The 27142-nt window shown below is 35.8% G+C and overlaps 1 protein-coding gene across 2 annotated transcripts in view; it reads right to left on the minus strand.

The window, feature by feature from the left end:
• OXR1 (oxidation resistance 1) overlaps nucleotides 1-27142 on the minus strand; it is a 461178-nt gene that overhangs the window by 346343 nt on the left and 87693 nt on the right. For both annotated transcript variants that reach the window (XM_041769239.1, XM_041769235.1), the window contains exon 2: nucleotides 24856-25014. In XM_041769239.1, coding sequence (XP_041625173.1) covers nucleotides 24856-24878 — 23 coding nt within the window. In that variant the 5' untranslated portion in view covers nucleotides 24879-25014. The remainder of the gene's footprint in view (nucleotides 1-24855; nucleotides 25015-27142) is intronic.

Consider the following 27142-nt stretch of genomic DNA (forward strand, 5'->3'; position numbering starts at 1 on the left):
GGCAACAATTTCATTATTTAACATTTTCTATATTTAAATTTTTCTTTTTTATAATGTATTGCTTTAACATCAAAAAGAAAGTAGTGTTTGGAAAAACACTAAGAAAGAAAGAAAACAACTAGGGATTTTTTTTAAAGTACTGTTTTTAAAAAAAACAAATTCTGAGTTCACAGACCTCAAAAGAATGCACAAATGCAGTTCTACTTCACAGAAAATCAATCTATGATAAAGAATATTGGTTGTGACATTTGAAAAAAGAAGTGACACAGACTTGAAATCTTGTTTTAAGTAGAGCATCTGTTTTTATTTGTTACATCTCACTATTCACTACTCAAAAAATATTTAAAAGAAGGGACACATTTTTCCCTTATGACTCAAGTCAAAGAGTGTATGCCTTAGTCATGGAATACTGACATCATTTTAATGAAAATGGTTTTATTTATATTACCACATGCATAATACCATCTACATAAACTCCTAGCAATGCATGCCACAAATTTCACTTGGGACATTAACCCTGGTAAAATCAGATATAGAGCAAAATGTTAAATTATTTTTTATCAAATACAATCTCTGCATTTTTTAAAAAAACTTTTAATTATGAAAAAGTATCAAATATATACAAGAATAGGGGAATAATATAATGAACCCATGAGCTTCAACAATTATCAACTCATCACACATCTTCAATAATTGTTAACTCACGGCCAATCTTGTTTTATCTACATATCCATTCACTGTCTTCAACTCTAATTGTTTGTTTGTTTAGAAAACTCATCTAAAAAAAAAAAAAAGAAAGAAAAAAGAGGGATCCCTGGGTGGCGCAGCGGTTTGGCGCCTGCCTTTGGCCCAGGGCGCGATCCTGGAGGCCCAGGATCGAATCCCACATCGGGCTCCCGGTGCATGGAGCCTGCTTCTCCCTCTGCCTGTGTCTCTGCCTCTCTCTCTCTCTCTCTCTCTGTGACTATCATAAATAAATAAAAATTAAAAAAAAGAAAAAAGAAAACTCATCTAAACAAACAAATCATCACCCTGAGATCAAGACCTGAGCTGAGATCAAGAGTCAGATGCTTAACTGACTGAGCCATCCAGGCACCCCAATTCTAATTATTTTTAAGCAAATCTCAGACTTAATAACATTTAAATTTCTATACTGTTTTCAATGGCAAGCCCAAAAATAGAGTAATGGAAACATTAAGTTAAATGCTACCTTCAATTTACTACCATTGATTTTCCCTTCTTCTACAAAATATAGAGTCATAGGCACAAAGTTGGTTGTCTCCTACAGAGTGTATTTTTAGGGGCTCTAAAAGATCAAAATGATCACAAAAGAGATCCTTTAGTCCAACCAACTGCCTGCTAGTGACTCAGACAGAGGCCTTTAGAACTGAAGTGGCTCTAATACCTTGGTAGCCTCTATCAGTAAACCAAAACCTAAGCCAAAGTCAATGCACTGGAATCCAAGAAAGTAAAATTGAAGAACAATCGATCATAAACAGCCAATTAGCCTTCCTCAAATAAAATAACTGCTTACAATAAAGCCTATTGAATAATTTCATTGCTTTGTTCTCTATAAAAACATCTACATCTTCTCTATAAAAACCGGACCCATAGCTCCTGTTGGTAGAGTGCTCCTACCTTTGGTGTGCCCCATTCCAATCCATATGTGCTCAAATAAACTCTTGAAAAATTTTAGTGTGCCTCAGTTTACCTTTTAGCAATAGGAAACTATGAACCTCAAGGTGTAAAAAGGAAAATGGTAGACTTTCTTAGATGCTATGAGCCTGAAGTTCAACTTAAAGACTTTAAAGTCCCATGAATCCTGATGGTAATGGGTGGCATAAGAGCAGCATCAGGCCAAGAGCAAGGGCTGAGTGCCTATGAAGGATTGACTCATATACATAGGCAGAAGGTGGGGCCATTACTGTTCCAGCACTGGCCCAAGGTTAGCCAAGTATCTTATTTATATCTGGGCCTTTGCGTAGTTTTTCCTGAGACTGGAGAAATAAGGATTATATTTATTCTCACTCACTCTTAAGGTGAAACTCCTAGCTTTTACTTCATGAACTCACTGTGTTTGCCACTATCACCTCTTCCCACCTGCAATTTGTTGCTTCTAATTTGTTATGGTCTGAAAAGCCACAATCTAAGCTTTCTAATATTGGAGCTACAATAAAAGTGTTATTTGCTTGAGGAGTTTACCTATGGAAAGCACATGGGCAATAGATATTGCTCAATCTATTTTAGGATGTAAGACAATTTTACTCTTGATTTCCAGCCCTAAGTGTGTTCTAGGATGATTGAAGTTGCAAAATAAATTATCCTGAGATAAATAAGGTGTTATTATAAATGGGTTTAGAGCCCCTGAATCACCAGATAGTACTGATCTGATGCCTACTACTCAAGTGTTTGATCATAATTAACACTTCCTGAGTGATCTCATTAGTTGGAAAATTGAGTGTGCTTATATATCTTGTCTATAGAATGTACCCTCCAATAATCCAAATGAAATTAAACTCTAGGAGAGATGCCACACTAGGCTTAAAAATGCTTTTTTGTTGTTGTTGCTCTTAAAATTCTCTATGTGGGAAAAGAAAAAGTTATTTTTGAGTTCTACTTATAACCTCTGGGTTTTTCCATTATCTGCTAAATATTTCAATGCCTTCACAATATCATTTTTAAAAAGATTTATAAGAAAAAAAAAACAGGACTAAAAGCTAATTCAATAACCTCAGTGAAACACCCACCAATTCCAAAAGAATGACTTCCTTTCCTAGACTGGAAAATGTAATTATGTCTAGATGGAAAGAAAGAGTTGCTATGGAATTTCTAGCAGCGTTTGGGTGTTCAGTGCTGGTTACTTCAGTTGCAAACTTCTACTAGCAAACAACTGGAAAGGATGGCCTGTATAAAATTGCATCCCCTGCTTTTGGCCATCTATCCTTTATGTTCCATTTGAAGTTATGCATCAAGAGTGGCTAATTTCTAAAGCCAGTAGTTTATATGACTTTATTCTTATTTATATCCTGCAGCATGGCATTAACGACCATTTTTGTCTTTTTAAACTTCCTCTTTTTTTCTGTACTCAGCTTCCACAACAATCTCATAACTTGGATCAGTACTCCTTGACTAACTCCTGAACTTTCTAGCTATGTATTTCAGGTGTTTATTCCTCAGTTTTGGGTTACTGAAATAGCTTCATGGTTTTATCCCTTCTATCTCCTTCTCCCTTCCAATCATCCAATTTACTAATTCAATAGTCATCTTCTTAAAAGAGCTTTTTTAAAAAATCTGCTAAAACCCATCAGTCTGTCCACACAATAGAAGACTATCTCCTTAGCACTAAGCTCCTCCCTCCAACCTTATCTTCTCCTGTTTCTCTGCCACTCTCTCCCCTCGGCCATACCTGCAAACTTACTGTCTCAATGTTATCCTGACAATTTCACTGACTGTTCACCACCAAGGATGCCTCCTATGTGATCCCCTCCACCCTTCCTCCTTTAAGACCTAGACATAAGGAGGGGGGAGGGCAGAAGAAGAAATACAAAGGCAAGAGGAGAATGAGAAAAATCTCCATTACTACTTCTCTACAAAGTGATGTAACAAGCAATGCTTTGGGGAGCCCTTCTTAATTGTTTAGATTGATTATTCCTCAATATAACGTCCATTATTTTTTACAAAAGATACATGATCTCCCAGAAATGCAATGCTTTATCGTTGGCAAACTCACAGAAGAGACAACCTCTACTGAAAAAGTGGCTTAATGAAATATATGAAGAATCTCCTGTGTACCTCATTCTGGTTCTTGATATTAAAAATCAGAAAAGTTTAAACTTGCAATGGGCTTTCCAGTCCAACTGTCTAATACTGGAGAAATTAATTTCCCCTAGTCAACTTTCCAGTACTGGAGGGACACCATGGGCTGGAAAGATCCTTAGGCTAATCCCTTTACAGGCTTGAAGCCCTCTGCATTAATTAGGGTTCTTATTCACAAGGAATGCATTATAGCTAGCTCAAGTAGAAATAACTTTATTACGGGCTAGTAAGTGGTTATAAAAATTCCCAACCACAGCATAAGAATGTTCTAGAGAAAATCTTGGGCTGTCACCACTTTCTATTTAGCACTTATGATGCCAAAGACTAGACTAGCAACCACACAAGAACCGAAGGCTTTTGCTGCTTTTCCTACATCTTACTGCTATACATTCCAAGTCAGACAACTGAATCTGTTTGGCAGAGCCCAGTGCAGGAGTAGAATTCCAGTTGGAAAGGAGTGCTTTCTGTATTTCCAGCCTTTATATACAGGCAGATATGCTAGAATGGGAGTAGTAGGTATCAAATAAGACAATCTGCAAAATCTGCCCCATGTACTCACCATACAATGAATGAGTTTGCTTCTCTCATGGAGTAATAAACTAGATAATGAGGCCATATACAGACTCAAGTACAACTATAGGCCTTGCATTGAGAACACTAAAGTCCAAATCACAACCCAGGTACTACTTGTGTGATCTTGGGCATTCATGTACTACTTCTATATGTTTTACCTATAAAGGGTATATTTGTAATTCTAAACTCCCCAGCTTAATGTGAAGATTAAGTATATTAAAATGTAAAGTGTATGGAACACTGCCTACCATTGAGAAAGTGCTCAATAAATGCCAGTTATCATCATTTCTAGGAAATTGTGGCTTTTTAAAACTTATGTAAGCTGGAATAAGATCCATATGCTTCTTTATCAGATGACAGGTTATATGGATTGCAATAAATGGGACACAGGATATTTGCATAGGGTCAATGAGAATTCTCTCCCTAGACTTTTTGCCAGTTTGCTTTTGTAATGTTGCTATGAAAGAATGGGGCAAAAAAAAAAAAATCTGTCATCAACCTGTCTCAAATTGTGTATTTGCCACAGACCTATGACTGCTGTCCCCTAGAAGGTAACCAAAGCTTTCAGATATCTTTCTTCTTTGAAAGGACTATGCAACTGTTTCCAGACTCTGAGTCTGAACAAAACTCTGTTTCTGTGACCCCCCACCCCGCAAAACAAAAACAAAAACAAAAAACAGAATCTAGACTGGAATTGGTATGGGTAATAACAAAATGCTGTTTAATACTGTTTTGAGCCAAGAATTTAAGGACAGTAAAACAATAATAACCACCACAAAAGCTTTAAGCAATTCTTGGTATCTAGATAAGTAGAAATTTCCATCTCTGTACTGAAAGAAATGCAATTAGGGCCAGACCAAAGAAAAGAGCCTCCCCCAATTTGGGCAAATACCTAAAACAGCAACTTCTGCCATTTCTTGAGCATCTCTGCTTATTAGAAAATTCTTTCACATAAGGCTCGGGACTCTGCCAAATTTAACCAACTGGCGAGATCTACAACCTAGCACTCTGAAATCATTCTCTCTCCTCACACAAAGCACTGCAGTCCTGGAATAGTACTGTCAAGGACCAGCAGCTGTTAATATGTGATACCGTATGGCACTGTCATTAAGGACATGGGCTTATTCTCCCTCTTCCTGTGTGATACCAGGAAGGCGAATTAACCTCTCTGTACCCATTTTATTATCTGTGAAATGGTGATAATAAGTATACCTACTTTACTAGACTGTGGGAACATTAAATGAGATAATTTAGTATTAGTTATCACTAATGATATCATCACCATCAACATCACAGATTCTGAATTGGTCTAAAAATTAACTAACACTTTTAATTAAAATATCTTTATGAGATGCAATTTTTTTTTTATCTCCCTTTAATAGATAGGCTTCATGTTGCCAGTCTCTTCCATAATGTAGTAAGTGCACCATTCTTTGCATGTGATTTAACTATTACAGCAAACAGATGAATCTTTCTTCCTTGCCCATCTGTCCTTGCTCCATCCCTCTATTAATGCCACCTTTGACAGGTATGGGAGTTCATCGCATTTCTGGTTTATAACACTTTATGGACACATAAAATCCCTGGGTCTTTTCCTGAGGAGCTGCTATTATTCCAAGTATCTCTCATTCTATAGTTTCATGGGTGATTTTTAATTTTATCCTAAGTTCTACATGATAAAAGAATTCTGCTTAGAGACAGCTTTGACTTGGCTTGTGTAATTTATAGGTTAAGATCCTCTAGGTAAACAGGATAAACCAAATAAAGATGACTCCCATGGTATTGAAAATCCAATTATTTATGTGTCTTTGACCAGACTATTAGCTATATGAATCCTGATCATCTATTTACATTTTGGCTAGAAGTGTGCACTCAATACATGCTGAACTGCTAACCTCTATGCAGTAAAGTAATGGCTTGTTTCCTTTGTTTTTATCAACAATGTGCAAGACAACCTGAAAAATATGTGAACATTGTATCAATTCCTTCATAATATATTATTTCAAATGATGCAATGACAAAGCACACGTCTGGTTTACAACCAGTGTTTCATTTTAATGTAATCTTATAGCTGCCTAGAGGATGTAATACATGTCATTGATAACACATTTCCAAACTAATTCAGCATGGCTTACTGCAGGTAGTGAAAATATATTCAGATGTACATAAACATGATATTAACTATGTAAAATGCATGGAAGTTTTACATAGAGAAATTTTTAAAAACATTTCATGCTATAACCTAATTAAAATACTGATCAACAGTGTTCTTGCCTCATTACACAAGCAACTCAAGGAATGACAACTGCTTTTATGATAATTTATTACTAACAATGGGAAAACATGATTTCCATTAAAATAGACACCTTGAAATGAAGCGAGCATACTCTCCAGGGATATAGTTATCAATCTTTCCTTTCCTACGTTATTCAACTCTCCTTCCTCTCCACTGTTGGGAGGCAATCAGGGGGAAAAAGTGAAAAGAGTATTAAAGTTCTTCTTTCCAAGTAAGCCCAGTATTCTTCCTCTCCAGAGTCATCCTAGATGCACAAAAACAGAGCAGCTAAGATCAAAGACTTGAATATCACCTATAGAGGCTCATAGCATTTCCTCCCACTTACATGGGTAAATTATTTAACCTGAATTAAGTTTAGTTTCCTCATGTATAAACTGTCGATTATCCAAGGCCCAGAACTGATATAAAAATTTATTGGGCTTATATGACACAGCACCTAGCACAGTACTTAGTATGGAAAGCACTCCTACAGTGCCCAACCCCCACCTTCCCAACCAAAAAAGATAAAGACCACTGTAGTTCACAGACATGGACAGAAGAATCTAGAGTAACGGAGAAAATATCAAATTGCTGGGACCTTCTGACAGGGCTGGGCCCTGGGGCAAGAGTACAGTCAGTGTTCATAATTACGTGTTCATGTGGAGAAGGAGGCCGAGGTCCTAGCAAGTGCATAAATGCTGCTGGGGAGGCCTGAGCCTGGGCCAGCCTGGTCAGCAGGTCTGGATTAGTGTGAAAAAAAAAAAAAATTCAAGGACAGGATGGAAACATTATCAGAATTTCTATTTGAAGGATTTAAAATCAATCGGAAAAAATCACCAATGAGAAAATATGCAGTGTTTTATATCTTTAAATTTGAATGTTATCTATTAAACTTAGGAAAGTAGATTAGTAAACAAAGAGGGAAAATGTCACTCCAAACTTACATAAACACTCACAAAGGAACAAAGCTGGAAGGGACCTTCAATTTCATATCAATGGAATGGTTTAATTTTGCCATGAAGAAACAAAGTGCCTGGAGACAATGAGTTGACCAAGGACACAGGAATTACTGTGGAGCCAGGATTTAAAGCCGGGTCTTCTGATTTTTAGTGAGTTAAAAGTCTGATTTCCATACATTTATTCTTCAGATATGATATCACACTAATAAGAAAGCTTTACATAGAAACCATAAAAACAAAGAAAAAAATCATTTGAGCGAAGTTCATAATTTAGAAAGAAATCTCTTGATTTTTGTTTATTAATTTCGCTATAGCTAAGCGATTATAATTAGTAATCATTTCACACATCTATATGCCACCTGGAGTTGTGGCATAACTAGAGGTATCTTTAGGCTATGGAAATACTCAATTGTAAGGAATATCAGGTGAATTTTCAAACCAAAAACTTACCTTAAATGAATGTCATTGCACAAAAATACAGAACAATAATACCTAATATTCTATAATAAGGAACAAATCTTCCTGGACGAATAAACCCTGATGATATGATGGAAACTTCAGATGAATATATTATGAGATGATGTGATGAGACAGGGAAATCTTATTCAGATCAACAGTAAATGATGTGAACAGCAAAGGTTCATCTTGTGGGTTTGGGACCCACATCTGAGAATGGTCAGAGCTTCAGGAGGCAGCTGGCAGCCGTTAGAGAACTGTTCTTGTGCTTCCTATTCTGCTCCACCCTACCTCATTAAGATTTTGCCTTCACCCTCTCTCTTATGTGCAATCAGTTGTTTCCTCTCCATAAACTTCATTTTCCATTGCCTCAAACTTACCTAAATCTTTCCAACTGAAATTTTCTTCTGTCTTGATCGTGAGTCCACCTCATGACCAGCCTCTTCTCTCCTACTCATCACCTTCTAATTTAATAAGTCAAATTCATACTCCTTTTCCACCCCTCTCTCTCACACACAAACTAAGCACACTATGGTTCTTGCCCTATTATTCCAAAGAAACTATTCTCCTGTGTCAGTAATAACTAAAATCCTAACTTCCACAGTTAATAGCTTAGATTTAGTTGGAACTCTCCATTATTTAGCTATCCACTCCTTTAAAATTATGCATTGGTTTTTCTCCTAAACAAATTTGAAGCAAAATCTCTCATTAATATATTATATAAATAACAGATAAATTTGATGCTGAATTATGGTAGCTGTGACCATTTCTACTTTGTTTCATCACAAAAAAATCATTTTTAATCTTTCATTACTTTCTTTATACATAGAAATCATGTCTAGTCTTTCAAGCTTTTATCAAAAAAGAAACTGCCATGAAGTCATATATCTGAGAAGATATCCTGCATGTAGGAAATAAAAATATTTATAGTTTAATAATGAAAAATCAAATAGCCTAATTAAATATATGGCAAAGGATCTGAATAGCATTTCCACAAATATATAGCCAATAACTATATAAAAATGCTTAATATTAACATCATTAATCCTTAGGGAAGTACAATTCAAAACCACAGAGATACTACTCATACCCAATTAAAAGGTACATAATAACAAATGTTGACAAGAATACAGAGAAATTAGAACACTCATGCACTGCTGGCGGGAATGTAAAATGATGTATAGCCACTTTGAAAAACAGTCTGTCAATTCCTCAAGAAATTATATACAGAGTTACCAATATGACCCAGCAATTCCAGCCCTAATTATATACCATGATAAGTGAAGATAACGTCCACAAAAAAACTTGTGCATGTGTGATCATAGCATTATTTACATTAACCAAAATGTGGAAACAACCCAAGTGTCCATCAACTGATGAATGGATAATGTATATCTATTTATATATAAAATATGGTCTATATTCAGATATAGTATATCTATTCAAAAGAATATTATTTGGAATGACTTGGAATAATGAAAAGAAATGGAGTACTGTGGCTGCTACAATACGGATGAACCTCAAAAGCATTATGTGAAGTGAAAAAAAAGCCAGTTACAAAACATCATATATTATATGATGCTATTTATATGAAATGTCCAGAACAGGGAAATGCATAAAGGCAGGAAGTAGATTAGTGGTGGCAGGTGGCTGCTGAGTTAGGAAAGGGAGGGAATGAGGAGTGACTGCTAACGGGAATGGGGTTTCTTTTGGGAGCAGGATGAAAATGTACTATTGATTGTAGTGATGGCCGCACAACTCTGAATATACTAAAAGTTACTGAAGTGTGTATTTTAAATGAGTGTATTATGTGACTTATGAATATTATTTCAAGACAGCTATTATATGTATTTTTAAATACCATGAAAACCGGAGTGGACAGCAATGGCTGCCATATTCCCCTTCATTTTAAACATTAAGGAGTAAGAATTATTGTTTTTAATTTGTATACCAAAAATTGGTCCAAAGTTTACAATAGTTGTATGCCTCAGCCAACAGAAAAAAGCATGATCTTAAAATGCTGACAATATTCTCCTTCTTTCAAAAGAGAGCTTTAAAAAAACAGCTGAATTGTTAGCAAATAGTGTCAGAAAGATCTCTGACATATCAATTATACCTAATGCCATTTGTTTTTGGTAATAACACTATAAACCTAGACTCTAAGGAGATAATTTTATTACCATCTGGTCTCAAACTTGCACTTGCATCAGAATCACCTGGAGGGCTTGATAAAATGCAGATTGCTGGATCCCAACCCCAGAATTTCTGATTCAGTAGGATTAGGGTGGAACCGATAACAAATTCCCAGCTGATGCGGATTCTGCCAACCCAGGGACCACACTTTAAGAACCACTCATTATTCTATACTAATCTATTTAGTTTACTTGTGGTTTTATTTATGATTAATTTACCCTGATGAGCTAAAAGAGAGCTATACTCAAAAATTAAAGCTGTGCTATGAGCCACATAGATTAGAACTGTCATGGCAGAAGGACTGCTTCACTGACAGAAAGCTATTGCACAAGACTATAGTGTACCAAATGGGCCAACTCTTAGGCTTGAAATATATGGCAAGACCTAGGCAGGGCTAGCAGATACAGAATCAGAAGGTCACAAAGAACGACATCAGTAAATCAGGCCAATGTCAAAGAATAGGGAAGGAGATCAATAAAGTTTTGCTCCTAGAGGCAATGAGATGACAGTCACTGTAGCATCACTGCACTCCAATCAGCCTTTAGTTCCCTGAACTATGGGACCCAATGGTACAGCTGTTCTGTGTTCCCCTGATACTTTCTTGTGCTGCTGTTTCTACAGCACAGAAAGCTTGCCTGTGGGGCTGAGATACATGTCCTCATTATTCTAGAGTTATTCCTACAATAACCTGTGCCTACTTAAGATAGACTTGAGTGGGCAACTTTTCTTGAAAGTCCAATGAACAAATTTCCAAAAAGATCTTAACAAAACAGGGTTGATGGGCTAGTTCTCATAAGATGATGCTTGATATAGATACATACTCATTATGGAATTTGAGCTCATTTTTGACAATCACATGATAAAATTGATAAAAACAAAATAAGCGTGATCTTGTCCTGCACTTAGAGGAATACACAGCCAGAAAAGAAGATAACAGTCTCATATTTGCACTAGGTCAAACCAAACCTGATTTCTGTGTTATTTCCGTATTTTCAGTAGAATCAATGACAAACTAAGACACACCCAAAGTGGAATAGAAAGGTGTGGAAATCATGTAACTAAGGGTTAATCAACAGGTTTAATTTGGGAAACTTTAAATAAAGAGAGATGAAGGGAAGAAGAGACAGCTTTTATCCAATAATTTTAGTGCTGTTCCAAATAATACCAAATACAAGAAAGAAAAAAAAGATTCCACAGTTTAAATTTGGGAGACCTAGATTGTTGTATCTTCCTCTTAAATATCTCCAGTATAGATCAGAATAGAACACATCCTGACATGTAGTAGATGCTCAATAAGTATTTATTGAATGACTCAGCCCCATAAAGAATTTGTAAAGTACTGAAAATAAGTAAACTACGGTTTGAATTACTGCTTCCCCAAATAACTTGACTGTGGCTCCGCCTACCTTTCCTCATGATACCTGTTAACATATACCATAAAACCAGTGGTTTTCAGAAGACTTTTGGGAAATGTTATATTAGACTTACCACATACAGATTTTGGTAAAATTAAAAAAAAGTAGTAACTAAAGTAGTAGCCTTAGATCCAACATAAGGGAAAACCTGTAATAATTAGAGAAGCCCAAGATCATAATGGTTGCTAAGAAATCATATCAAGGGTTTTCAGGAAAGGCTGGGTTGCCACTTACTGGGGTTGCTATTGATGGGATTCATGGTTTGGGTAATTAGTCAAACTAGATGAGCAGTGCCCAGACTTTTCAATCTATAGAGACATAAATCTGAGAATTAAAACTGGAGACTTTAAAAAAATTGAAAACTTTTGAGCTAAACGCTTCTGCTTTTATCCACCAGGCACAATAATTATCGTTTATTATCACCTTCATCTCATGAAAGAAAGACTTTTCTAATACCAAGTAATCATGCAGTACATCATTTCAGACTAAAGAAGAAATTTAGCAAAATCTGACCAATATTATCTTTTTCTCTTTTTTTTTCCTTTTATTTTATAATAGGATGCTTTGCCACTGACTGGCTGTCCTCCATAAAGCCGAACTTTGTAACCAATGCCTTATGTGACCTCATAGCTTCCTTCTAGAAAATATTCTGTGACTTTCGGCACATGCCCTGTCAATGTCAGCCAATAAATGATGATGATGAGTAAAGGCTATGACACAGTTACAATGGGCAGAAGATTTCAGAACATGGAACTGAGGAAATTTCTCCAAAATGTAAAAAATCAACATTACAGAGTAGGAACAGGGCTGTTTTATTTTCTTAAATACCAGGAAAGCTCTTATTTTAGCTCAAATGAGCCACAGCCCTAATTCAGAGTTGCAAATATATCCACAAAATTCTTCAGTGTTCAGTGAAAAACGTCTGCATACGTTAGACACAGAATAACCTTGACAGCCAAATCAATTCATCTTGTGTTTCCATGTTTTGTTTTGTTTTGTTTTTTTGACCCAAATCTTCCCACCTATACTATAAATATGCTCTCCATTACAATATCTGGCTGAGGAGTCAGACTGAGTGCTCTGGTGAATCTTCAGCCACTCATGAGTGCAAAGAACCCCTTGAGTAACAGGTGCCACAACGTGTAGGATGACCTCATTCCTGTCCCAGTAGGTGACCATCCAGACACATCCTAACTGGGAAGCTGAAGTTTTGTGTATGTCATCACACTCTTCTGGTAACAGCTATAACTCAATGCTTACCTTTAATCGATCACATTTACAACTTGCCAAATATAGTAAGTATTTTATATGTCTGTGTTATTCTCCAAATGCCAAACTTGGAAAAACATATGGAGGCATATCAAGAAAATTCCTTTCTCTTATTCAGTTTGTAAGAATCTAAAAGCAATAAACATAATGAATGCTCTCACTATGCAAGCAAATTAATAGAAACCTTTTAAATCTTTTATTATCATTCTTACAGTCACTTCAAATATCTAGCTGCTTTCCATAAAGACAGTACAAAGAAAAAGAGAGAGAGGCAAACCTAAGAGACCCTAGAGAACAAACTGAGGGTTGCTGGAGGAGGGCGTGGGTGGGGGATGGACATTGAGGAGGGCACTTGCTGTGATGAGCACTGGGTGTTGTATGTAAGTGATGAATCATCAAACTCTGGAACTAATATTACACTGTATGTTAACTAGCTGGAATTAAAATACAAACTTGAAAAGGGAAAAAAACACTAAAAAGAATGTTATGGACTGAAAGGGACCATCAAAATTTCAGTGAACCTGATTCTATGCAAATTCTGTATCTGAATGCAATTTTATGATATTATAAAAACCTTGGGGAATATGTCTAAATGAAAATGCACCCAAGGAAACCACTTAGTTTGAATTCAACATTTTCTGTCATATTCATGAGAGCACTTTGTATCAGTAATCTAAAACCTAAGTGTAGTTAACCTCATCTAATTTTTTTGTCAAATGTTGGAGTAAAAACAATTTTCGATTACAGCAGGAGCCTATGAAGCCAGTGTGCATAAAGCTGAAAAACCATCTGGAACAATAATAGCCCTCCTACATGAAATGTATCAGTCAGAAAAAATTGTATATGTCTCAGAACTTTAGCTTTCTACCCCAAGCTCCTAGTTGCAATGGGGAGACCTGGTATACTTGGTTCTTGCCAGGGAGGTTATTCTGTCTCTGCTGCTGCTGGGCTGCTTGGAATACTAACTTAGCACAGACATTGTAAATTCAAGCACAATTTTATCTAAGCAGACTGAGATGAAAAGAAAATTTTCACTTGAGTTCAACATGGTATCTATAATTAACAGTTTCAACTCACCGAATATCATTTATGTGACCTCTGTAAATGTGAAGGTGAGAGCATTTGACTTTCCAAATTCTGGGGAATCAAAACACATGCAAAGGCTCTAGCCTACTTATTACGAAATATAAGTACTCTTATTATTTGGGGGTAATGAGCATTGAGCAATGAACTGATTTTGCCCACAATAAAAACTGAGTTTGCTGCATCACCAGTAGGAAAATGAAAGAAAATATAGTTGTTAAAAAGAGAAGGAACTGCATAAATATTAAATATAACTAAAAATAAAGAGCAAGAGAGAAGTCATTATAACCCTACAGAGAGAATTCCTGGACATCAGATGGTAATAAAGCATCTAAGAAAGGTGGATAGGCAGAGGCTTGCCTATGTAAGTCAGTGTGGCTAATCCACCTTTCTTAGATGCTTTATCTAGTAAAAGAACAATTATCATATGCTGTGAGACCCTTTATCCCATTGTAGATAATAAAGTCGTTTGTAAGCTTTCTCAATCACTGAATCTACAACCCTATAGTGCCAAATGAAGGTGGTAGATATCGATGGATGATTTCTTCTCTGATCTGGATCATATATCATTGACAATGAATATTTTGGATTGAAGCCATTTTGAAAAAATTCCCAGTCCACCAGAAGTTTCAGACTTTCTGATTTTATAGTCCAATTAAATTAAAACACATACAAACAAGATGGGAGAGGAGTGGGATCAATATTGTGTTTCCAACTTTTATTTTGCCAAGTAAAGACATAAAGAGAAATAACCTAGCCTCTATCTATAATCGGTGCCATAAAAGAAACCATATTTTATCATCAAAAGTGTAGAAAGGTAATAGCCTTAGAATAAAGGTGAATTTTTTTTTTCCAGGAAGGACACTTGGTAATGTTATGGCAGCATTCTCTCTAAAACACATGTGAGGACTTGGAAAGATGTTCTATTCTATCTGGTTCTTCAAAAAAAAACCCACACATACATTAAACAACCAGTATAAAGGAGACACTTCATTGCTTAATGCACTTTTAGGTTTATATATTAGAATTAGCCTTAAAGTTTATGATGGTGAGAGATTTAAAAATAAATGTGAAATCTAAGTTGGATCATTGATAATATATTTTCAATTTCCACAATTTACAAAAATATTCATTGATCTCTGTAAAGCTGCTTAACAGAAGACAGAATATATCTATTGATGAAATATCTTTTATATCATATCCCTAATTATTCAGATGTATCAGATTTGACCAATCTTTTAAAATAGATGATAATGAGACACAGACTATATTCATGAAAAAGGTTTTTCATTTACTTTTTTTCTTTCACTATTATATCTTATTAATCATCTACTGAGTGTTTATATTAAGAACACAATATGAATTGCTTTCATAAAATCTGAAGATCACAGGGAGGTCCTTTTGAAATAGAAGTCAGATCAAGACTTTGCTCTTAACACTGAATTCCCCCCATTACTGAATTTCACTGAATTTACATTTTAGATGAATTTCCTCCTCTGATCTGGTCAGTGAGGGCAAAGTTTCCTATCACATTTAGAATATAATCCATTTTTCCCATGATCTACATACCCCCCTGCTACCTCTATAAGCTCAGTTTCTGGGACTCTCCCTTCTACTGGCTGTTTCTATACCAAACTACCTTGATGTTTCCTCAAACACAACAGGTACACTTGAGTCTCAGAGCCTTTGTCCTTCCTGTTTCTCTACCTGAAATGGTTTTCTGCTCAGACTTATACTACTTATTCCCTCTCTGCTTAAATGTCACTTGCTCCAGAGGCTTTCCTTGACCAATTTCCCACTCCCCACCCTATCACTCTTTTTTTCTGCTTGGTTATTCTTCAAAATATTTATCACTATCTGATATTACAAAACACATTTTTTATCTGCTTATATCTATCTTCAATGCTAGAGTGTAAGCTTAATGAAAGTAGGGACTTCTGTTGCATTCATCATTTTATTCTATACATAGCAATGAAAACTACACATTGTAAGCATTGAAAAATGTTGAAGACATGACTGAATATAAATGTGGGAAAATATTTTATTTTTTATTTTTTTAAATTTATTTATTTATTATTTATTCATGATAGTCATAGAGAGAGGAGAGAGAGGCAGAGACATAGGCAGAGGGAGAAACAGGCTCCATGCCGGGAGCCCGAAGCGGGACTCGATCCTGGGACTCTGGGATCGCGCCCCGGGCCAAAGGCAGGCGCTAAACCACTGAGCCATCCAGGGATCCCCGGGAAAATATTTTCTAATTAATATAAAAATAATGTACTACTAGTCTAGATTAAACTATACTAATCCATCTCTCTAGCTGCAGAGGAATAACTTTTAAAGTCCCATAAAATTTATAGTAACAAACCTATAATTAAAAAAAAAAACATAACACCAAGTATAAACAAATACATGTAAGTATTAGTGACGATCCAATTGAGTTGAAAAGTGTTTTTCCCCCTCAATTACATTGCAATAGTTTTAAAATCAAGGTAAACTCTCTTTGCAATCTTAAAAACAAATTTAAAAAATCCAATAAGCAAACAAACAAAAAAAGATAATGGGAGGATATATACCAGGACGAAACGATAGCTGAAAATTTTATGCACCAATGGCAAATGATGTTTAAAATTACAAAATTTATTTTGATCATGCTAAAAATAACATACCTGAATCTATATAACTTTTAATAACTAAAATTATTCCATAGACCATTCACTGGCCTTTATCTTAATTATTCAAGTCCAAAAAGGCCTAGTGTTTAATAACTCTAGCCTTTAAGGGTTGAAATGGACTACCCAGTTTTATGTTAAATTTTCTATAGTCTAAGGAAATATTGCTGTAATTATTCATTGTAGTTTTTCCACAAGAAAATAAACTATGACTCCCCTGAGAAGGATGAAAAGACATATTTCAAAGCATGTTCATAGACATGGATGATATTCAAAAGGAAGATGATATGGCCCATTATCAATCCCTGAAGAGCACCTGACTTAGTGTATATATATATTTTTTCCCAATACTGACTGTGAATTGCCAGTAATCAATCAACTGTTTCTAATGACTTGTGACCAAAGAGGGATGATTAAGGTTATAGCAGTAGGCTTTGGCCACAGAAGAGAGTAGAACTAATTGATCTCTGTGGGAATTGAACCTGCAAACTCAAATTCATTAACTCTACAAGAAAACAAACTCCTCTAAGCTGATAAAAACTTACCAATTTTCTTCAAAATATGATTCACATCTGGTTGGCACTAATGTTTAAGAACAAAAGTAAAATTCTTTTTTACTGATTATTTGATTATTCAGGGAGAAAGAATTTGAGGTTGATTTATAGAGAAAAATATCCAGGAGGTTTCCTATAAATGTTTACTTTTTTAAGAAACCATTTCTAAAGGCACATAGCTTAAAGCCAAACATGATCAAAGATATTAAAAATATAGTATGTTTACTTAAAGAGTCAAGCCCAATCAAAATAGGATTAATCATCTTAAAAATGAAGGGATTTCTATTTGAAAAGCCATATTATGACTACAAAGACACTGAAATTTTTCAGAATTTAGTAAACGGACTTTTACCCAAATCATTATACTTAAAGTGTTACATGATTTTGGAGACATATTTTTATTCCTCTTGAGTCATCATTTTGGCTATTTTATTCTCTTTTCTCTTCCTCTCCTAGGTCATCTGCTCTTTATTCTCTCCTACACTCAACTTACTCTCTTCTGTGTTCTAGATCTACTCTTTTACAAGCTGAACATCCCCACTTATATGAGGATTCTTAAATTTTAGGCTCTCAAAACCATTCTCTCTCTTCCTAGCACCTTAATATAATAGTCATTCATTTAACATGTGCTTACCATTCTGGGAAATACAGTATTTCACCATCTAAGCTTTTCCTATCAGAAAGTCTTGCCTTTTTTTCAATTAGAAATACTAGCTTTATATTTATGTCTAACCTTCTCTCTCTCTCTCTCTCTCTCTCTCTCTCTCTCTCATCCAAGAATTGTTGAAAATTCTTTTCCCCTTTACTTATACAAATCAAGATGAAAATTTCCCTTTGCAGTCTCTCTACAAACCCACATTTCACTCCACTGTGAGTTCTGAGCCCTTGTAAAAGAGATAATTCAAGTCTCTACTTCCTCTGCCACTGCAAATATTACCCCTGAGAGCCTGCCATTCAATAGTGTAAATAAGAAAAGTAGTTTGCAAAATAGTGGTTAAGGCAACCTTTGAGAAAACATTCTGACTTTCCCCCTGTCTTTACTATAAATAGACTGCTTCTGTCTCTCCAGAATCTTTTTTTACTCCTAAATCCTGGTGTCAAAGAATGAGTGATTCACTTTTTCTGTTATTCATTAAGGAAGAACTTAAATAAAAATACTATAACATGAATAATCTGACAAAGCAAAGTATCTACACTTCTAATTTTGCATCCTTCTCATTTCTAGGATTCTAACACACTATTGCATTTAGATAAAGAAGATAAGTCAAATTAGTTTTCACCCCCCATTAGAGAGCATTATTGAACTTGCTAGCATTCATAATAATATTTTATACTATAAGCATATTCAATAAAAACCATCACCACTTATAAATTTAGTCAATACATCAATAACTTACACAATTCAGACTTTACTGTATTTCTAATCTAGGAGTATCTATGCTGGAATGGTTTGTTGACCTTTAATAAAATTTTGTTAATCAGCTGTAAGTACTTCCTTGACAATTAGCACATTTTCAGTGATTATGAGGAACTAAATCTGGTAAAACAGATAGTGTATAATATGAGTCCCTTTCAGGGACACCTGGGTGGCTCAGTGGTTGAGCATCTGCCTTTAGTCAGGGTGTGATCCCAGGGTCCTGGGACCGAGTTCCAGGATCGAGTCCCACATCAGGCTCCCCTCTGGGAGTCTGCTCCTCCCTCTGCCTATGTTTCTGCCTCTCTCTCTCTCTCTCTCTGTGTCTTTCATGAATAAATAAATAAAATATTTTTAAAAAGATGGGTCCTTTTCTAAAGTAAAAAAGGAGATGAGTTGATAAGACACTTTCTCAAAAACATATTAGCCTTGATGTCTGCAATCCAGGGAGCTACAACCTAGGGCCTCATCAGTTGCCCTACAGCCCTTGGAGCCCAGCAGAACTTAATAATTTTCCTCACAAGAGAGGTACTTAAAATAGTAAAAAGTGAAAATTAGAAAAAACACAAGGGTTCGATCTAAATGACTGAAATAAATAACGCTACTACCATACAATGTGACCCAGCCTTTACACATGATGATGTTGTTCTATATCCATCAGAGATATGGCCATAGAAATTACATAATGGGGATCCCTAGGTGGCTTGGCAGTTTAGTGCCTGCCTTTGGCCCTGGGCGTCATCCTGGAGTCCTGGTATTGAGTCCCATATCGGGCTCCCTGCATGGAGCCTGCTTCTCCCTCTGCCTATGTCTCTGCCTCTCTTTCTCTGTGTCTCTCATGAATAAATAAATAAAATCTTTTTTTAAGAAAGAAATTACATAATGAAGAAAGAAGATGCAAAATATGCATGGTTTGAGTTCAGTTTTGCAAAACTTTGTGAGTATATGTAGGAAAGAATGTATCTCAGCATTTATACCTGTGGCTCTCTATGTGTGGTAAGGTTTTGGTCATTTTTATTTCTGCTTTTATTTTTCTAAACTGTTTGACTCTTCATAATTAGCATTCTCCTTTATTTTTAGTAGTAAATGCAGGAGACATATTTGCATCCCTAAAAAATAAACAGGAAAAACAAACATCCATTTTGTTTCCCCAAACACCCTACCTTTTATTTTTAAAGATTTACTTATTCTTTTTATTTCTTTTAAAGATTTACTTATTTGTTTGAAAGAGAGAGAGAGAAAGAGAAAGAGAGAATGGGGGAGAGGGGCAGAGGGAAAGAGAAAATCCTGAAACAGACTCCCCACTGAGCACAGAGCCGGACACTGGGCTCCATCCCACCACCCTGAAATCAAGACCTGAGTCAAAACCAAGAGTCAGCAGCTCAACAGGCTGAGCCACCCAGGTGCCCCACCCTGGAGGTACCTTTTAGAGTATGTATCACATTAAGCCTGTTATTTGATTATTTAGTCTTCTTGGCTAAGAGATGATCTCCTACAAGAGAAGTCATTATTCTCCATTAAGACTGCATCCCTGTAGTCAGCACAGGGCATGGCACATTACGGATGCTCAATAGATTTTGACTGGCTACTTGGCTTCTTACTTTCATTTATCCAGTGTCTTCTTCCTCCCATATATGGCTCTAATACAGTTATTTTCACCCCCGTCAGGTACCACAGTCTTTAAGATACTGTGAATAAAAGCTGAAATGTGCACAGGCATCACAACAAAAAATAATTTGGAGTCAAAAAGTTGGCATCTGGCAAAATCAGTTAAGCCACCATTAGGATCTCTGTCTGAATACTGGTTAACATATATATGGTAACACTAATATAATGAGCACTAAGGATGCAATAGGGCCAGAGGGAGTAGAAAGTACTTGATTTAGTAATGGAGGGTCTCTGTGAGATGGGCAATGGAAGAGTCATTTTAGTAGAATTATAGCAAAGTGCCAATATCTTTCTGTTGTGCTTCTTTTTTACCATGATGAAAAATCTAACAATTCCTAGTCTGTCACATGGTAATTGGAACTAAGATTTATATTTTGTAGTTTAGGTACCTCATCTTAAATGACTTTGAAAGTTCACCTAAATTTCTGATAGCAATAACCTCTACACCTCCTCTAGGAAATTAGAGTGCTCACCCACCAGCCCCATACTCTACCCTCAATATTATTCTAATGTCTGATAGCATCCCCAGGTTCAGGTATTCACATCTTTCCATGAAAGGCCCCAGGATATCTACATAAGGGAAACATTCTGGTTGGAAATGGCAACTAGGGGACTCACCCTGAAGCCACACACACATAGCAGAGTATTGCTCTACCAGACAGTATTTGTTTTATATGGGTAGGTGAGTGCTTAGGGCTACTAACTGGCTGCCTGCATTCATTTCCTAATTCTGCTTCTTAGTGGCTGTGTCATATTGGGCAACTTTCTACTAAACTTCCTGTGCCTAAATTTTCCACTTGTGGAAATGCAAACAGCAACACTACATCACTAGTTAGGTTATGTGAGGACTTTATGGGTTAATATCTACAAACTGTCTAAAAAAGTGTCTGGTACAAGGTAAAATGCCATGTAAATGTTCACTCTTGATAACACTTACTTAGTTTTCATATCATAAAAATAGAATGTTTTGAGCTGAAGGCAGGCGCTAAACTGCTGAGCCACCCAGGGATCCACAAAATGGAATGTTTTGAAACAAATGTTTTGAAACATTACATGTTCATGTATATGCATTATATATATACATCATACATAAATTACATATAATCTTATAAAAGCATTAAAAACCAGGTTGAAGATGATTTTCAGGGAAGAAACATTGAAAGTCCTTTAAATACCCCTTGGTATCACACCGTTTCTCTCTCTGTGCTATAGAAATAGGACTCTTTTTCAACTCCCTGTGCTTGCCTCATGTCTCCTGTTAATTACCTCTGCTACCAGCAACAATTCTTTCCCTCAGATCATAGCCTGGAATCTGTCACCTGTACATAAATGTCTGCAATTGATTCTGTACATTCCTTTGTCTCTATCTCAACCAAAGTCAACTCATTCATTGCTTCCCTCAGGTCATTATTTACTGAACAGGAAGATTCACAAAACATCTGTTATATGTTACCATGTGATTCTTATAATCAACTCTTACGAGTCTCTTTACTTGATTGGCACTGCATAGTTTCCTAGAAATTTGGATTTCCTAGATTGTATTTCTTTCTGAGATTCTGTGTGAAAGGGCCAAATTATTTTATATTCTTTTCAAATGTCAGACCCATAACTACTAGAGTAAGGACATTTCTTTTAATATGTAAAAAAGATAATTTTCTTATACTAGGTATTTAAAAGCTGGGAGGATTGCTTGGATACTTGTTCACATGAACGTATATTTTCTAAATTCTTCAGTTGCATGCAGGGGCCATAATTAGGCACCCTCATTCCATTAAGCCTTGGAGTTAACTTTTAAAATCAATACAGGGATACAGTTGGGTATGTACAATATCATACTAAACAGACGAAACTTCACAAATTGAAGTGGGTTTTGACTATAAACTCTGCTAACATTAATGAGATAACCAAACAGAGGGGAGTCTGGTAGAAGCAGAACTCACAAGAATCACAGAGATAAAGACTGATAGTGTTGCTCTAAGTCCCAGCCAGGAAGAAGCTGCCCTGAGAAACAGATGGGAGTGTCTGGCGGATACATCTCTATTGACAGACATCTCCCGCCAGGTACACTCTATCCCTATCTAGACTCCCTGGAACAGTGGAGGCATATAATTCTCCCTGCAATAATTATATGATCATCAGCCAAACCTCTGACTTAGATTCCCACATAGTTTTCCACAACCGTTACAGAACGCGCTGGTCAGGCCAAATCAAGCACTCCAATGCATTTAAAAGTTACATACCTCATTTTAAATTAATAATCTGTCAAATCGGTTTATTTTCCAGTGTCAGTCAGTATTTTCATGTCTTAGTTGCTGGATTTCAAAACAGAGAGCCAGAACCTGGACTATAATAATTTCAGTAAATTAATTTAATTAATGCCAAACTCCACACTGTTGAATAATGAGGTAACATTGGTAAAAGACATTAAGAGCTCTCTGTATGGAAACCTAACGGAGAACATTAGTTGTAGCCACAATTAAGGGTACTATTAGATGAAAATATCCAAGCATTATTCCTGTAAAATTTGTAACTCTGAGATGGGAAGAATTCTAACAAATTTCAGATATATGAATTCTATAAGATATCCCCATAATCAAAAAAAAAAAAAGCTTTAGAATGAAAATACTAATTTGCCATTGAATTACCTATTCTGCATTTTTTCACTCATTTGCACAGCATAAATATATAGAACAGCTACTAAAGTCTAAGAGCTGTACTAAACAATTGGGTGGGAACCACAACATACAATCTCTTCTCTTTGTGGAGTTCACTGTGTTTTGAATGACCCTAACATCACATTGAGGGGACGGCATTTGACCAAACCATCATATCACATCAAGTCAGCATTAATTGAGGTACATACCAAGTATGTTCAAATATTTGCCCTGTCCAGATTCTGGGAACCAGGCTACACCACACTGTCAAATCTTGACATTTGACAATCATAGCTGTGTTTTAATCTCCTCCAGCCTTTCATGCTTATTTGTCTCTTCCCCCTATCCTCCTCCTCCTCTTTGTTCTCCTTCCTGTCCCTTCCCCTTCATCTCTTTCTTTCTTCTTAGGCATGCAGTCTGCTTTCTGGAGATTCATCTCCAACACATGCATTTGCCAGGGGTATAATTTCTTTAAATAAATGCATCCTTAATATCTCCCAGGGGTTTGGGGATGCCTGGGTGGCTCAGTTGGTTAAGTGTCTGCCTTTGGCTCAGGTCACAATCTTGGAGTCCTGGAATGGAGCCCCATGTCCGGCTCCCTGCTGAATAGAGAGTCTGCTTCTATCTCTCCCTTTACCCTCCTCATCCACCCCAGCTTGTGCTCTCTCTCTCTCAAATAAATAAAATCTTTAAAAATATATCTTCTAGGGGCTTGAAGGGGTTCATACATTCTACAGAATTTTTTAATGGTAATTTTACTTTAATAATAATATAAAACATTTTACAGCAATAACTCTAACTTCAATACTTTTTTCATTTATTTCTACAGAATATATTTTAGCTTCTTTAATTCTTTTTTTCCCCCAAACTGAGATCCTTAGCACCCAGTAGGAACGCAAGGTCATATTGTAGGGAGTCGATAAAAACTGGGTCCTTTGGAAACACTAGTCTAAATCTAAACAAATAATTCTACCCTTTGCTCTAAAGAAATTGCTTACTTAACTAAAAATAAATAGATGAAGCTAAGTGGCAGAACCAGTCTTTAATGCTATCTGTATTTCCAGCACAAACTAAAGACAAGGATAAGATGGGTTCCTATGAAAATGGGCGAGATTACTAGATTTTTCTCATATTCACATACTGAATACTCTGAATTTGTAGAATATCACTTATTCAGCTCTTTATATGTATTTTTTAAAAAATCCAAAGTCCAAAAAAATGACTAATCCATCCCTGCTAGTATTGCTCTTCATTGCTATAGAAAACTTGATTATATGCCAAAAAAAATCTTTGTACTTCCTATTTTAAATTACAAACAGAACTTAAACATGAACTGGAAGTCAAAGATTATTCAGAATGCCAGCTATTTAAAGATATGAATCTATAAGAAAATTTTCTCTTCCATATTAGGGTTCTAGCTAGTTTAGTCTTGGTAGATCTATTGAAATAGAAAGTCTGAGGAAAAGTACTGATGAGAAAATATCCATCCAAGCCTTACAGCTTCCCTTACAGCCTGTTATTTCTGTAGCTCAGATTCTAACAGTAGCTAGGACCACCGAATGAGTATTTAATTCCTACTTATCTCTCCACTAAAGTGTCTAGGAAGAAAGGCATGGGATGTCATTGGGATTCATAAAAGGTTTGAACCCTTTCCAGAGTTCCCAGATACCACAGTGCTGAAAAGTCCAAGTTTTAATTCTAGGTAATTTTCCTTCCATTAACCCAGGATACCAATCTCTGGAAACCCGACTTTTTCAAGTTCTTTCTCTGCTCCAGTTCTGACAGTACAACCTTCTCACAAAATACTGCTTCAGGATATGCATGTATTTGGATTAGGTTAGAAAGTAATTCACTTACCATGATAAATTAGATACAGACATTGCAGCAATCTATGGAGGAGTCTTGTGGAGCAGTCTTCTCTAGATTTCAGAACAGGAAATGAGTAGATTGAGTAGACAAGACCACTGGGAACTTCGGCTTTGCTGCTGGAATGTTGCACTTACAGTCTGAAATAACCTATAAAGAAAAGAAATAAAATGGCTTCTATAGAACCCAGTCTTTTCACAAATGTATTTCACCCAGGTCAATAGTTTTGTTGTGGTAAGAGACGCAAAAAATACGTTTTTCTTAAAATATAAGACATGTTATAAACCAAAGATAAAATTAAATCAACCCTATGATAAGCTAAATGCTTTGCCTTTGAAATAAGTTTAAAGATTAATACAATGTTCATTCCCTGAAGTAGAGAATACAGGGAAAGAACAGAATGTGTTTTTAGATGCATCAATTTTTTTCTCCATATGGTCCATCAGTTATGCTCTCTAGACTAGTTTTTATATACTTGCAATAAAAGGATCAAAATAAAGATCCTAACTGGCCATAGCACACGTTTTAAAAAAAAAAAAAAAAAAAAAAAGCTCTTTGGCACAAATTATCATATCCAAAGCTGTAACAAAAAAAAATCATTCACTACTACCTCCAAGCAAATGAGAATTTATATTGAGTAGCATGTGGGAGGCAAGCCAGTATGTATTTATCTAACCTTTCCACACACTTGTTATGAGCATCTACTCTGTACTATGTCCCATGATCTTGAACCATAATTATTGTCGGGTACACTTAATTACATGGTACTGTATTAGGAAATAGTTTAATTCAGGTCATTAATTCAGTACTGTTCAATTAAACAAATATTTATTGAGGATATACTATGTGCACATAGACAATCCCAGGTACAGTGTAGGGATAAGGCCAAATGACATATAAATAAGACATGTTTCTGCCTTCAAAGAACTTTGTATGTAAAAGAGAAGACTGTAATAAAATGGAGTGTTCTAATAAAGGTTTACACCGAGCATACAAAAGCAACAGACTCTGTCTGCCAGCTGAGTAAGCAGCTATAAGATCTGTATCCTAAATGGTTTCCTCACATTCCAAAAGAGGTCTTCAAATCCATCCTGCCCTTGGTTAACTATTAAAGCATATGGCATAAGGACAGAGGAACTCCAAATTATGCTCCCAAAATTGGTGACTTCAAACTCCCAAAATCTGTATTACTTGATTCTTATCAAGGGTTCAATCACCAAAAAGGGGGGGGGATGTATGTACTATTATCTGATATAATTCATTCTAGATAATCTTAATTCTTAATTCTATCTTTAGAGAGCTGTGCATCTGGATGTCATTATTTTATTATGTAACCAAATTACTTTTACTGAATTATACTTTGGGGTTTTGCCAAGAGTTTGCATTGAGGGATGTCATTAAAGATAATAATAAATAAGCAAGTGAAATCCAGGCCTATGAAATCAGCTATAAGGTTTAGTGAGATATTTACCAACAGAAAAATGTTGCCCTTATGAGCACTCAAAGCAAAAATATGACAGGTTTCAACAATAAGAAAACTATTTTTCTAAATTACTGAATTGCTTTAATCCTAGAGGGACATTATTCTTCTTTTTTTGCTTTAATTTATGGAAAGCTCTGCAACAAATTTGTCATTTTCTTTTTTTTCTTTTCTTTCTTTTTTTTTTGCTATTCATGACAGACATAGAGAGAGAGAGAGAAGCAGAGAGAGAGAGGCAGAGAGAGAAGCAGGCTCCATGCCGGGAGCCCGACGCGGGACTCGATCTCAGGACTCCAGGATCGCACCCTGGGCCAAAGGCAGGGATCCCCATCATTTTCTTTAAGAACTATTCAAGGTTTCAAGGTCTGAATTTTTATCCTTTTTTTTTCCTTCTCTGACAACTTTAACTTTTAACCTGTTTTTGGTAAACACCCATACATATACAAACATATGCACATATATACATTCATGTATGCAAATACATATAAAACCTTCCCTAAGTCTTTTTTAGAGTGAGAAAGAGTATAATTAAAGACAATTCCAGATTTACTTGCTTCTGCAGAATGTAGGTATAACATGGGAAGAAATTAGATCCCAGGATCTTTGATCAAACCATAAAAAACTGTTGTTTTTGTAGGTCAAAATGGCCAAATATTAGCAATGTATATGGTGCATTGTATATATGTAAACTTAATATATCTGAAGGGTTCACCAAGACAGCCTCTTACAGTTGCCTCCAACATGACTCAACTTTAGACAGTCTTCTTCCTGACTCTAGACCTCTGACCTCTCTTAGAG

Source organism: Vulpes lagopus, chromosome 9 (assembly GCF_018345385.1).
Source record: "Vulpes lagopus strain Blue_001 chromosome 9, ASM1834538v1, whole genome shotgun sequence".
Taxonomy (NCBI): Eukaryota; Metazoa; Chordata; class Mammalia; order Carnivora; family Canidae; genus Vulpes; species Vulpes lagopus.